Source organism: Taurulus bubalis (assembly GCF_910589615.1).
Source record: "Taurulus bubalis genome assembly, chromosome: 1".
Lineage (NCBI taxonomy): Eukaryota > Metazoa > Chordata > Actinopteri > Perciformes > Cottidae > Taurulus > Taurulus bubalis.
In genome coordinates, this window is record NC_136589.1 from 17,925,090 (window position 1) to 17,940,108 (window position 15,019).

The window sequence follows — 15,019 nt, forward strand, 5'->3', positions numbered from 1 at the left end:
GCATGTTCTTATTTGCTCACAATTATTTGTTGGACCAGTTATGTCCTTCTCAACTGTGACAAAAAAAGCTTTGAAGAAAGTTAATATAATAACATGCGTTTGATCTTTGTCTTTGTTATTTTCTTCTGTTTTAAGTTTGATTTTTTTATAATTGTATATTTATTATAATTTAGTATTGTGGGTTTCTTAACCCTAAATTAAATGAATTTCTGTCATAGTAACAGAGGAATTTGCTTACATATATTTTTACATTTATATAAATGCATGTACAATATTTTTACACTTGAATAAACAATAATCTAATACAAAGACAGTGTAGCATCCCCGGCTGAATTATGGTCTAAGGTTTATTGAACTCACCGTAAGAACTCGGAAGAAAAACGGAAATAGCAGTTGATTAGATTAAGCTCTGACACAGACAAAAAACGTAACAATCTAAAACAATATTTTCTCAAAAGATGAACTTTAACAGGTACAAACCTTGTGCCCATATCAGCAAGGTGCTAAACAAATACATACGTAACCTTTGTATCACTGTTTTCTCGTTGTTATGGCAACTTTTCCTTTCTGCCGTTTCTTACGAACAACTTCCGTTTTTTCTACCTTCAAAATAAGAGCACAACCAGAAATGCACCAACTGCAGTAACAAAACGGACTAAAATAAAGGACAAAAAAAAAGGAACAAACTATTACAACACTTTAAACTCTCTCTCTCTCGTTACAGACAGTTATTTAACATTATGTTTGGGAGGAGTTACATTTATACAGTGTTACAGTTACAACCGGCCCTTTGAGGACGATCATGATGCTGATGTGGCCCGGGGTGAAGGAGTTCGTTAGAGATCAAGTAACATATGGTCTGTTATTCAAATCAAGGTCATATGAGCTGTAGAACACTTAGGGTCCTCTAATTAGGGGACCATATAGGGCTTATTTATGTCTCTCTTTTTTGTAATTATTATTAGGGGTTGCTTTAACCATGTTTTAACTATGTTTTTATTTGGTTTACTATATTTTGGCTCTGTGGCACTCTGAGTTTCTTCAGAAAGAAAAGTGCGTTTAAAGATGAAATTTATCATTATTATTATTATTATTAATTAATTAAGAGTCTGCGCTTCAGTCTGAGGGAGGGAAATATTTACACGAAGAGCAAAAATACTCCATCCATCCATCCAATCCATCCATTTTCAGCCGCTTATCCGGGGTCTGGTTGCGGTGGCAGCAGGTTCAGCAGCCCGACCCAGGCTTCTCTCTCACCCGCAACACTTTCCAGCTCATTCTGGGGGACCCCGAGGCGTTCCAAGGCCAGCCGGGAGATATAATCCCTCCAGCGTGTCCTGGGTCTTCCCCGGGGTCTCCTGCCTGGAAAACTTCTTATGGGAGGCGTCCAGGAGGCATCCTGACTAGACGCCCGAACCACCTCAGCTGACTCCTTTCGACATGAAGGAGCAGCGGCTCGACTCCTGATGTTCGAGCTCCTTACCCTATCTCTAAGGCTGAGCCAAACAGGACCACATCATCCGCGAATAGCAGAGAGGCGATCCCGAGACTCCCGAACCAGATCTTCTCCGCCTCCTGGCTGCGCCTAGATATCCTGTCCATGAAAGTCACTAACAGGACCGGTGATAAAGGGCAGCCCTGGCGGAGGCCGACACCCACCGGGAACGTGTCTGACTTACTACCTATCATTGTCCATGTGAGCGTTGAAGTCTCCCAGAACTATGGAGTCGGCAGGCGCCGACCTTTCCAGGACCCCTCCCACCGACTACAAGAAGGCCGGATACTCTGAAATGCTGTTCGGTGCACAAGCATAAACAACAGTCAGAGCCTTACTCCCCGCAACCCGTAGGCGCAGGGAGGCGACCCTCTTGTTCTCCGGGGGAAACTCCAACACAGCGGCGCTCAGCTGGGGGCTCGTGAGTATCCCTCCTCCCGCCCGGCGCCTCTCACCCTGGGCAACTCCAGAAAAGGACAAAGTCCAACCCTTGGTTCCAGAGCCCGTGCTGTGCGTGGAGGTGAGCCCAACTATATCTAGCTGGTACCGCTCCACCTCCTGCACCAGCTCCGGCTCTTTCCCCGCTAGCGAGGTGACGTTCCACGTCCCTAGAGCTAGTCTATGCTGCCGGCGATCGGCTCACCCAGGCCCCCTGCCTGGCCCGCCGCCCGGTCTGCATAGCAACCGACCCCGATGCTTCCCCCTGCGGGTGGTGAGTCCACAGGGTTGCTGGTCCATGATCTTTTTTCGGGCTGAGCGGCCGGAAAAGTCCGGCCACCAGACGCTCGCTGACGAGCTCCCCTCCCGGGTCTGGCTCCGGGAGGGTGCCCCGGTTTCCTTTGTCCAGGCGAGGTAGCTTCATTCTGTGGGCCGTAAATCATCAGGGTTTTTTGAACCGCTCTTAGTCTGGGCTCTCCCCCGAGACCTGTTTGCCTTGGGAGACCCTACCAGGGGCTGATGCCTCAGACAACATAGCTCCCAGGATCACTGAGCCACTCAAACTCCTCCACCACATTAAGGTGGCGATTCGCGGAGGAGCTCCAACAAATACTCCAACAGTCACAAAAGCCTCCAATCAAAGTTTCGCTGAGAGGCCGAGTGAAGGATGGGACACTGGTTTGAGTCCAGAAATCTATAATTGTATTTGACGAGAGAATACAATCATTAGGTCCCACAATTCAACTTCAGCACAGACAAAGATTTAATCAACTTCAAATAAAGATTATAATGTTTTTCTACAATGGCAGGTAGGTATTGATGGCAGATATTCATATGTTACCCATTATGTGTATTAATGATCTTCCCCTGCCCTGTAATACACGTGTATCCCAAATATTATCGTCGGCAAAACTTGAAGCATTTAGCTGGTTATATAATTACAGAAATCATCGCTGCCGTTTTAAACTTGATTATATTGGTCGCAAAGAGATTACGTCTCATGCAACAGGAAGCGGCTGCTGACAGCTGCTGAATTTTTGGTCCTAGTTGGTTCTGGTAGAAAAAAAGAGAAAGATCACTAAGGCGAAACAATTGATGATTATGATTATTGGACATTCAGCCACGTCAACTGCTCGATGCACAGAATTGCAAAGTAGGCATCAGAAAGGATCTTTTATTAAACCTAACTAAGTATTTCATCATCTTTACTAAACCTAACTAAGTATTTCATCATCCTTACTAAACATAACTAAGTATGTAATCATTTTATTAAACATAACTAAGTATGTAATCATCTTTATTAAATATAACTAAGTATGTAATCATCTTTATTAAATATAACTAAGTATTTCATTCTTTATTAAAACTAACAAAGTATTAACGATCTTTACCTAAACCTAAATAAGTATTTAACGATCTTTACCTAAAGCTAACTAAGTATTTAACCATCTTTACCTAAAGCTAACTAAGTATTTAACCATCTTTACCTAAAGCTAACTAAGTATTTAACCATCTTTACCTAAAGCTAACTAAGTATTTAACCATCTTTACCTAAAGCTAACTAAGTATTTAACCATCTTTACCTAAAGCTAACTAAGTATTTAACCATCTTTACCGTCAAAATGTTTGGTTGTTTTGCTTTGTTGTGCAGATTGAATAAAATACTTGAATAAACGGACGACAGTGAGATTAATTAAAGCATTTAAAAGAGATATAGTTGCAATACCTTTAGGTGGTGAGAACAAATATACTGCGTCACACCCGAAGCGCAAACGTTTAACTACACTGAACTTCTTCAACACAAAGCCCGACCAACATTTAGAGAAAAACAACCAGACAAATAAGAAACAAAGGAAACATATCAGAGAAATTAAGATTAAAGAAGAATTCAGAGGCTGCATCCCGATGAAGTATAGTCTTACTCATGAGAACCCAAAACCTTCGACAGTTCTGACTCGTTCATTCTATGATTTCCGTTGCTGCTCGGACGAAATTAACTGAATTAAGTCATCGAACAACCTGATGTAACACGGACCTTGTGGATAAGATGAATGTCATAATAAAGTTATTACAATACCTGTTTAGTTGGTGAAAAACAAAACTGCGTCACTGTTGAAGGAGACAGTGAAAGTAAGCAATTAAAGTAAGTAATTAACCCCTCCCCATGACGTCACCTAGAAAGGCCCTGTCCTCTGTGGTGTTACGTAACACCAACTATTTGATATAACACGTCAAAAACAACTTTATTTTGGACATTATATGAAATCCAATTATAATAAAAATCTGAAGTTACACCACTGTACTGTTTTTAAACAAAAAAGGGCTCGGAAATTCTAATAATAAAAATAACATTTGATCTGTATCGGTTTGCTAAAACTTGCACTGGATTGTTCATGATGTATGTGTATATATCTACATATTTATACATGTCAGATTTCATGTGACTTTACTCTACAGGTTTTGAGAAAAAGGCAAATTATGAATATAATTTCATTTGAGCTGACTTTGCCTTTAATTTTCTAATATATCATATTATTACATGTAATATAACTGCTTTAGGAATTCCTGTAATCAAAGTCCAAATACGAGGGAATTATGATTGTGAATGCCATTTTCCCCTCTGTTTATCTGTTAATGGAGGAATCTACTCTTTTTTTCATAAAGACACAATCGACACCACAAAATGTACAAACATTTGATTTTTATTCAACAGAATAAACAAAATGTGCAGAAGCGTTGTAATAAATGAACCGCTGGGATCGAACGCCCGGCATCGGGTCAGCTTTAAAGTGCAGGAACGAACACCGAGCCACGGGTGCTTCGTCCACGAGGAACCGAGACGCTCAGAGAGCTGCACAGAGAACATCACGTGACCATTCGCTTTATGAATTATTACCAATACAGAATCACTCATATTGGCATAGCAGGGAGCTTTACATGTTTAAAGCTGGCATGTGCTTTAAATGGAAATACAAAATGTAATTAAACTGCAGAAATGAACAGAAGCTTGTGTGTTTTTGTGATTTTAAATGAAAACGGGCAATTGTTTTTATAAAAAGAAAAATTAACATAAGTGCTAATACCACCAGATTTATATTTTTAAACTTGAAGAGATGGTGCATCTTACTGGTGGAAGTGGTTATTTTAGCCAACATGATAATTCCTGTTCAGTAATCGTCTCTTTACTGGATCAGCGCCGTGAAAAGCCTCAAACTAAACGACTGAACTGGTAGTTTGATTTCTTCGGTGAGCAGCGTATAAAAATAAACTTTATGTTACAAAGTGGAGGTGCTGAACGTTGTTTAATTGGGCGTTAGTGACACAAACAGGTAAAATACCAACAAATCCAATTCTGTTCATCAAAACCGGGAAGACACACGAACGGCAGCAGGATTAAAAAACAAAAACAAGCTAATTATCGTGAAAACGACGATACTTGGTAATCTTTACTAAATGCATCACATAGTGTTAGAAACCAGAAGAATAACAAACCCAGTAAGCGGACGCAGAGTTAAGATTCTTGTGTTACGACACTTAGTTCTTACGATATCGATCTCAACATCATAGACGAAACCTTCCGTGAGCTCGGAAAACGCAAAGCAGTTTTTAAAAACCTTAAAGAGTGACGCGGCATGATCAGCGCTAGGAAATGTTTAAATGTCGACTTAAAAAGCTATTTTTCGGCATTTTACATTTCGTGAGGAGTTGAACTCTGACTTTTAGTTTGTGCCTCTCGTGTAGCAGTGTTAAATGCTTTTAACGTGACGCAGAAGCAGCTAACGGCTAACAGCTGTCCCTCCCCATCCGGTGTGCCACCTTATTTTGGGAGAAAACAAGAGACACATATATTGTATTGATCCTGTTTGATTTTTGCCATGAAATAACATATTAAAAGATAAACAATTTTCTTAAATAAAGTCGTAGTTTGTCGCACAACGTCCAACACCAACATGGCCGTTAGCTTGGCTGGCTAGCGAGCTAGCTAACGTAACGGTGTTCCACACACAAGTGTAATGTTCCAACACTTTAAGGTCTGTAGTTTTTCTAATTACGTATTTTTTGTTCTATATGTCCTGTCGGGTCCGTTTTGCGACAAAAATGTGACTTTCTTGAGATGCAAAATTATCTTTTAAACTGACAAACATCCTCTGTGTCATTCATGGCACAATTCAAATGAAATGACATCATTGTTTGTCTCTTTACTGATGTAAATATATTTTTTACCCAATAAAAAAGGCCCAGTAGCATTACAAATAAAAAAGACCAGATTCGCCCCCCCCCCCCCCCCCCCCCGAATATTTATAGTTAAGAAAAAACAACAACGTGTAGTTCAATGTTTCGTCAAACTCTGACTCGACCAGAACTAAATGGCATTTGATTGATGGAACAACTCTGTTTTACAAATGTTACAAAAACGACACATCAGCGGTCAAAACGCCGTGAGAACGCACACACCGTGGGTTAAAAGTAGGAATCGTCCAAAATAGCTTGTACAAAACTTCAATACATGAAACTACATTTAAAGCATTTATTCGTGTGTTTAGTTTTTAAGTAGTCGTAGCAAAGAGGAGAATTATTAATATAACAATTTACAGAAAAGAAGCACAAACGTGTCACCGGAACCTTCTTCTGCCTCTAAAAGGACTAATCCAACTATTTTCTATTACTTTGTGGATAAATCAGAGATGTTCTTTGCATGTCAGGACGTACTCGCTCACGATATTTTCCCAGAATGCCTTTCACTCCGGCTCAGAACTCGAGCTGCTCTCTTATGTGCACATCAGGGTGTTTTTTACAGGAGGATTTGTCCGTTAACCTGCAGGAGACGTCTGGAAGTCTTGGTCCTGCTGAAGGACACTTACCCTCTACTTGGTGCCGCTGAGCCAAAATTAGGAATACAAAATAAAAAACATCCCGACAGGAAGCCGTAAAGTGTCTCATCACAAAAGAACTGCAGCATATAAAATTATTAAAACAACCGTTCCTCCATCTGACGTGTTGCTGCATCGCTGAGGTTATGAAAGACGCTTTATGAAAAGTTGTAATGACACATTTAACAATTTGTTATCATGTGACAACCTCTACCTTATCAAAGCATCATGAGGCTCACAAACAGAGAGACTGAGTTGAAACCTTCTTTTCCGGCTCGGTTTGCTCCTCGTTCATGTGGAAACATTAACGCTGCCGATTCATGTGTGAAATCAAAAATTATTAAAGAACTCTGAAAGACGTCAAATGCAACAATAAGATCTGCCTCTTTGTGATAAACAAGGTGTACAAAGTTCTGCTATAGAGGTAATAAATGTTTTCTGTTTCTATGTAAATCAACCGATCAGACGGAGAAGCAGAATCAAAACCGGCGTTAATAATAACCCAAACGATACCGAACTTTCCCAACCCCACCCCAAAATGTGTGTGCGGGTGTCTGTGTCTGCATGTGTGTGTGTGTGTGTGTGTGCAGCCTGGAGGGCTGAGGGCCGCCGGCACCTCACTGGTCCCGAGCTTCATACAGCAGTTTGGCTGCCTGAGGAAAAATGGCGATGATTAAAAAAAACATTACAAACTTTTCCACACGTGTGTGTGTGTGTTACCTTGTGCATCGCAGTCAGCCAGGACGAGGCCACCTTCTTGTCGTCTGCGGCCTCCATGCGGAGCTGCTGGGCGTCCTGGGAGCCCATCGGCTTGTAGTGGAGCAGCATACCGGTGGGGCACGACGTCCCTCCTGCACACACACACACACACACACACACACACACACACACACACACACACACACACACACACACACACACACACACACACACACACACACACACACACACACACACACACACACACACACACACACACACACACACACACACTTTGAGGAAAGCTATCTCAACATTTTAAAGTCTTTCTTTCTTTCTCTCGCCTCACGGTGTTTGTGTAAAGTTCAGGTTGAGGTTCAGGAGGTTTGAGGTTCAGGGCCCTATTTCTCGTACCTGGCTTACTGAGTTAGCGGGCTAATTGTCATTGCTGATAAGATGACTGATATAAATCACCATAGCAACACATCCAAAAATTTAAACCTGCTCCCGGGCAGGCTTACGGAAATTCACTGGATAAGCTGGACACTCCCACGGACAAAAACGGCAGCTCCCTTCCTCATTGATGAAGGAGCGATATTAGTTATATTAGTTTTATAGGGAGAGAGTTCTTCCAGATCGCCAGGATCCATCCTTTACATTATCATGACTTCCTGTACGCGGCGCTATAGATTTTGACGGCAAGAAATAATTTATTTAGGAAAGCTTCTCGAGCCGCGGACATTGATCACCACAGGTGCAGCTGATGGCCCATCTCAGACATAGACTATCAGCCGCTGCATGCTGTTCTTACGTTTATTTAGCTCTTAAGAAACGTATGGATGTGTTGAAAGCACTCATAATTATATGACAGTGTTATTAGTACACCATACATATCATTATTGTAGAACATGATTAAGGTGATCGTGATGAGATTACAGAGAATCACACATAATTTATTTTCACTGCTTCAATTGATTGAATTTCTGATTATGAATAATACATACATACTGATCCGCCCATACACATATTCAAACTCATATACACATATATAGTACATGATTCATACGTGCACAGTATATATATCCTTATAAGGATATATGTATTCGTAAATATAAATCTGATTGAGTTGGGTGATGAAGCACTTCAAATTAGCCGATACATTTTCTCAACACTGACGCATTTAACTTGTCTGATATATTTGCGACGCTTATGTCTCGCAGCCGGGGCTGTTAAAGTTGCGTTCACGGCAACAATGTTGCAAAAACGTTGGAATATTCGCAACGCGTTTGCTGTGAATGACTACGGTATTGACTTCCTCATATGCCTTCATGATCATCTCCTGCTTCTCATTAGAGAAATAAAAAGAGGTTCCTCTGAGTTTATTTGCCATTGTACTGTTAGAACGTCGTGGTGTCAGTGCTCCATTATTATCCCTTCTGAAGAGGAGCGGGCGCGCGCATTTATCCAGGTGACTGACGTCTGGCTAGAATTAACGAGACCGTTTCAGCGCGGATCAGCTGTGAAGAAACCCAGATAGCCGGATGTCAATCATCTCGCTAATTTAAGCTGGAGATTAGGACATTTGCTTGACTTTGTTTAGCCAGGTACGAGAAACAGGGCCCAGGAGGTTTGAGGTTCAGGAGATTTGAGGTTCAGGAGGTTTCACAGGTTCTAAACATAAAGAATAACTCGTCCCCTTTTGGCTTTTAAGATGCAGAATGTTTACCTGAAGGTATTATGTCTCCTGAACTAAATTAATCAAAACATCATTCTGCCCTCGACAAAACTAAACAATAACAAACCCTGAGCCCAAAACGCTGCACTGTTTATTATCTTAACACGTCTTATTCTACTGTAACTTGTTTGTATATTATGTCGTCTTGACTCTTAAATCACAGCTTTTAATTGAATTTAAGTTTTTATTTTGCACTTTTTTGTTTGATGTTTTACGCTCAACGCTTTGAATCGCCTGAAACTTTTTATATAAATAAACTTGCATCGCTTTAACAAATGATTAATGCGTGCACAGACACACACACAAAGAAATGGGAGGGAAATGAAGATGGTAAAGATGATCAAGATGATGAGCGAGCCGACGGGTGGGAGCAGAGCTAACCTTCAGAGAAACACTGACTGTCCAGCAGACTGGTGTAAGTGTGAATGTCATTCTCTGAGTCCAGAGGAAGAGGAGGAGGAGGAGGAGGAGGAGGAGGAGGAGGAGGAGGAGGAGGAGGAGGAGGAGGAGGAGGAGAAAGAGGAGGAGGGGGAGCCGCGCCACCAGAGTCAAAGCAGCAGAGGACAAAAGAGTTTGTTAGTGGAAAAGTTAATCAAGAAATCTCTCAGCTGGTTAGAGGATTCATTCAAGAACTGCAAGTAATTGAAATATAAAACAGAAGTAATAGTTTCACTAAATATTCATAAACAAGAGGTCTGATCTCTAAATATTCATAATCTCTAAATATTCATAAACATGAGATCAGGATTGATTCTCACCTCCTGGACTCGAGCCGTCTGTCAGAATCTGCATGCTGGAGATCCGAGACAACTCCACCTCGAAGTGGCTCTCACCGTCCAGGAACAAATACCTGAAGGAAGAAGAGGAAGATGAAGATGATCTTCTCAAAACCAATCAAAGCAGTGTGATGACCATCGAGGCTGAGGACTCCGTTATGTTTTTCATATTGTTTCGCACACAAAATAAAGTTTTCCATTGAACAGTTATTGTGTTGAGTTAGAGGAGAATGTCTCAAAGACTGGAGCAGAAACAACGTGTGATCATCGTGTTATTATGTTATTGTGTTATTGTGATTTTAAATGTAGAACTGACCTGTGGTTGTTGGAGAGGCGACACGTCATTGTCTCAGACTTCTCCGACGTTCCCAAAGTGACGACGAAGGTTCCGCCTGCAAACACAAGAACACGAGAACGGGAAGAGACGGGACGGCATCTGCAATACAGCAATATTTACTAAAGACAAAATACCATTTAAAATTAAATAATGTGGCGCTGTAGAAGACGTCCAGGCCGACACATCACATTCTACAGACTTAAGAAAACCTCTTCTTTTGGTGCAGATCCTCAAAAAAATTATAAATGATCCCACACTAATTATTTAATGTTTAAAAAAAAAAGAATATGAAATACATAAGTAAAAGCGTCTCACCTCCCAGCAGCACTTTGATCTGCTTGTCGTAGAACTCCGCCTCCTTCTGGGAGTTTAGGCTGCACTCGGCACACTGACGCACCGGATCCACGAAGCACATGCGCGGCAGCGCCACCTTCTTGCTGCAGCACTTGTCACAGAAGCAGCGGCCGCACCGCCGACAGTGATGCTGCAGGAAACGGGAGTTACAGTTTACATTGAAGGGACCTCGCTCATATTAAATATTACAACCATAAAGAAGTAAATCTTTAATAAGAGTGTGGGGTGGTCATCAGAATCAGAAACCGTTTATTGCCAGGAATGTTTGCACAAACAAGGAATTTGGTTAGGCGGAAGGTGCATACATTAGACGAGACAAACAACAACCAACGACAGCAACAGTGCAATGATGTCTAAATCAGATACGGATAAAGTGCTCAGACAACAGATAACATTAATATAAGTGTATGTTAAAGTGACGTGTGTGTTTAAGTTAAAGTTAAGTGTATGTGGCATGAGTGTTTATTCATTTACACTAGTCATGGGGTTATTCATTTCATTCACCAATGCATTAATGAGTCCTCATGAGGCCATTAAAGGTTCAGTCGGACAATTTTTTTTTCATCATTTAAAAGTATAATAAAAGACTTCTGGGGAAATAACACATGCAGCAGTAATACATCCTGCCCTCGAGACTTCACAGTATCTAAGTTGTGTTGCAGTTTGGGCAGAAAGTGGTCATTTAACCAGAAATCTTCAGAAAATCTGATCTACTGGAGTCATCTGGTGGGACAGTGAACAAGAACATGTTGAGTGCAGCACTTTTTAGAAGAAGGCAGGAAATAAAAATAAAACATCCGATTGTTTGTCCAGAATAATGTGAATCACAAGAAAAACATTGACTCGCCAACTTTTAGTAGATTTACAAAAATAAATAAAATGCAGACCAATATTAAAACAGGTTTAAACGTCTGGCCACTGAGCCCGCGGTTTCGCGTGGTGACACTCGAAACGTTTCTCTAAGTTTCTAAAATATTCACAGCTTCGCAATTATACATTGCAGAAATATAATTTTATGTCTGGCGGAAAGAGGAGACTTCCTGCTTCCGGGTGCCTGCCCAGGCAGAGCCCAGCATAATTTTAACATCATCAAGCAAGCGAAAGGGCAGCAGTGTGTCATCTGACGCTGGTAAAAAAAAAAACGAAAATCCTTCTCTGTGATTTGTTGAATCATATGTCCGTCGCCATTTCGTGAACTAAACAACCAATGTACACTCAGGAAGTCTCAAAGCAATACCCACCTGAGCATATACACACGCTACAGTGTTCAGTCAGAGAAAAGCGACATCATGACGGCAAAGAGATCCAACATGGAGGAAGCAAAACGCATGATTCTGGAGAGCAGCAAGGAGGACGACGACATGGCATCGTCGTCAGAGCTCGAAGGCTTTAAGTGTAGTTACTAAACTTTGCTACGTGTCTGTAAGACTGCATGGTGCAAACTAGTAATGTGTACACTGTGCACGAGAGCGCGCCACGCGGTGCACACTGCTGCTCAAATTACCACCACAGTCATGATCTGAGTAATATTTACACATAGTATGCGGAGCACTCTGCTCAAATTACTACGACAGTCATGATCTGAGTAATATTTACACATAGTATGCTCAATCGTTACGTCATCTTTCCGAGAGGCTCCATGAGATGGATCTGTGATGGCCACATCGTCTATGTGAAGTGGATGGACACGAAGCAAGTATTGGCCTGCTCCACATCCTCATGCCATGGCATGCCATGGCATGAGGATATGCCATTGAAGCAAAGCAAGCCATACTTGTATATTGTAAATAGTCTGACTAGTTTTTGTTCTGTTTTATATTTCTCAATATATATTCTGTACATACATATTTTTATTTCCAAAAAAAAATTGTTGTGAAGGTAATTTTTCCCCATGAAGCTTTATCTGTAGTATGAAGTCATTTCTCAGTCCCATTTCATCATTTTGGTGAAAGGTCTGAGAGACCATATCTCTACTCAAAAAACGATAATAAAAAAATTTAGTTTTAGACATTTATTTACATGTATCTACCATTTTATTCATATATTTCACTGCTTTTGTGAATCTAAAACCTTTGGTAAACCAATTTCCATCACCTAAACAGAGTTACCACATGAGTAAAGTTAGGTTTTTTTCAAGCGATCTGAATAATTTCAATTTTTCAGCTTTAGTGTCATATTGTTACGTTTTTCTCTTTACACTTTTGCCTTATGACAATGGTGCCTCCTTATATAGATATCTGAGATTGTTCTGCAATTTATGATGTAAAACATGGGTATGTATCTTATATGAAAGTGCCTTAAAAGGTGAATGTAAGAAAATTATGTCAAATCGAGAAAATCGACTAAAAATTACCTCCAGTGTTCAGTGTGTTAAACTGTGAGGTCATTGATGAGTGACCCATCTGTCACGCAGACGTGTTACTTTAAGTTTAGTTTAAAGTACACATGTAATAAAGGTGCAAAGAGAGATTGGAAAATTCTTCTGCTGATAGAAGGAAAAAAGTACTTTCTTGCAAATATGCAAAGACATTATGAGCAAGGGAACAGATGTACGGTGATATCATGTCAGTCGTCGTTGGAAAGAAGTGTCAGCAGAGCCTTCAGCGGGACTCTAAGCAAAAACAAATGAAATAATTCACCTCAACATTCACTTAATAAAAGCCTCAGATTCTTCAGTTTAACCTGCATGTGTGTCCTCGTTTTGTTCTTAGTCAGAGAAAGCTGTGATTGTTTTGGCAAAACAGGAAACCAACCTTTCTCCTGATGAAGTCAAACTTGGTGTCACACTGCTGACATCTCGGGCACTGGGAGACGGGAAAGAGCACAAACAGGATGTTACGCAACATGTGGAGTCGGGCGGAGTCAAGTTCAACAGCAGCTCAGAGAAACACTTTATAGATCTGCTTCAACAAAACAAAACAAAACAAAACAAAACAAAACAGACTCTACTGATATGTTGGTTTTGTTGCTGTGAGAAAGCCAAATACACCATATATACCAATATTGCAACACAATATAATAAAAACTGAACTAAAATAAACACATAATATAACAATAATATACACAATCATGCACTTTTTAGGTCAGAAATATAAGGGTGTATGGTCCTTGAAAGGAAACAAACAAATATTCACATGTGAAAGTCAAAACCAGTTACATTTTAGGCACTTTAAATCTGTTTAAAATGCTACAAAAGTAATTTCCAAAATGCAGGTAAATAAAGACTTAACTGCATTTAAAGAATACACAATGCCTTAGTGCTCTACTGCTTTATGGAGGATGATTAATTTTGCTGGGTGTAGTTTTGAAACCAGATGGAAACCAGTCGGAGTTTCTTCTTCTGTATTTGTTTTGCTGTAGCGACACAAACCCGGAAGCTACAACAAGACAAACAGGAAGCTGGCTCAGAGCAAAACCAACGGGTGTTTTTTTGTCGCTTTAACTGTCGCCAGGCCAGATATAACATCGTGACTTTCGTGTGACAGTTAGTTTAAGTCGTTAAAAAGCTGGTTATCGGGGTAAAGACGTGGTTAGCCGCCGGGCTGGCCGTGTAACGCACAGAGTCCTGCTGCCAGTTACCCGCAGTTCGAAACGGAGGAAACCGGATGTCAAGAGGCTTTCCACCCTTGAAATTAAAAGCGCTTTACTCAAAACAAATAAAGTGCTGTGCAATTCTTCCGGTATTCACACTACTACGACAACATTTTGGATGTTTTACTGCACAAGGATTTGACAGAAAGTACATATTTTAGTAAATTAATGTAGGAACTTTCCACCACTTCATACAGTTTAATAATTAATCCAATCCCAAAACTAGTTCACAGCCTCTCAGTTGTGAATTTTTGAAGGATCAGGTTGACACATTTCCTTTACTACTAACATATGCAAAATATGTTTTCTAGGAAATTGTACAATAACAGCAAGATTGTCTGAAAAGTGTCACTTTATACAAAAATACTAAAACATTAATATGTTTATACTAAAACACAATGTTTATTTAAAATCACTGCTTGATTTAAATGCTTGTTTATTTGTTTTTTAACTCAATTTTGTTAAAGTATTTTCAGTTCATAAACTGCTTTTATTCTGAAAGTCTCCACCGGAACCGTTCTGTTGACAGCCATCCTGCTTCTCCCGTAGCTTCGATAGCTCCCCCCGCCTCGCCTCACCTCCTTATCCGGGACCCACTGCGGCTCGTCGAGGGAGAAGGGGCTGTTGAAGGCGCCGTTTTCGGGCACCATGCGGAGGCCGCTGGGGCTCCGGACGAGCTTCTTCCCATCGGGCACCGCAGACATTTCCCCCCGTTAGCAGCAG

General features: G+C 40.7%; 1 protein-coding gene across 3 annotated transcripts; it reads right to left on the minus strand.

Annotated features, from left to right (window-relative positions):
* Window positions 1-6,447: 6,447 nt before the first annotated feature.
* zfyve21 (zinc finger, FYVE domain containing 21) lies at window positions 6,448-15,018 on the minus strand. Of its 3 annotated transcripts, XM_079224487.1 has the most exons (8): window positions 14,875-15,018; window positions 13,459-13,509; window positions 10,667-10,835; window positions 10,331-10,406; window positions 9,997-10,088; window positions 9,620-9,673; window positions 7,525-7,655; window positions 6,448-7,457 (listed from the first exon to the last, which is right to left on the minus strand). In XM_079224487.1, the coding sequence occupies exons 1-8, from the start codon at window positions 14,998-15,000 to the stop codon at window positions 7,422-7,424; spliced, it is 735 nt and encodes a 244-aa protein (XP_079080613.1). In that variant the 5' UTR covers window positions 15,001-15,018; the 3' UTR covers window positions 6,448-7,421. The 3 variants fall into 3 exon arrangements, with proteins under 3 accessions (XP_079080613.1, XP_079080614.1, XP_079080612.1); XM_079224488.1 differs by lacking the exon at window positions 9,620-9,673; XM_079224486.1 differs by having other exon boundaries at window positions 6,448-7,655.
* Window position 15,019: the final 1 nt, after the last annotated feature.

Excerpts from the sequence above, each read along its gene's own strand:
- zfyve21 (XM_079224486.1), bottom strand. The coding sequence starts at position 15,000 with ATGTCTGCGGTGCCCGATGGGAAGAAGCTCGTCCGGAGCCCCAGCGGC. Across the intron at positions 13,510-14,874 it reads AGTGGGTCCCGGATAAGGAG|TGCCCGAGATGTCAGCAGTG; the intron begins GTGAGGCGAGGC and ends CCCGTCTCCCAG. Across the intron at positions 9,674-9,996 it reads AGACGGCTCGAGTCCAGGAG|AGAATGACATTCACACTTAC; the intron begins GTGAGAATCAAT and ends CTCTGGACTCAG.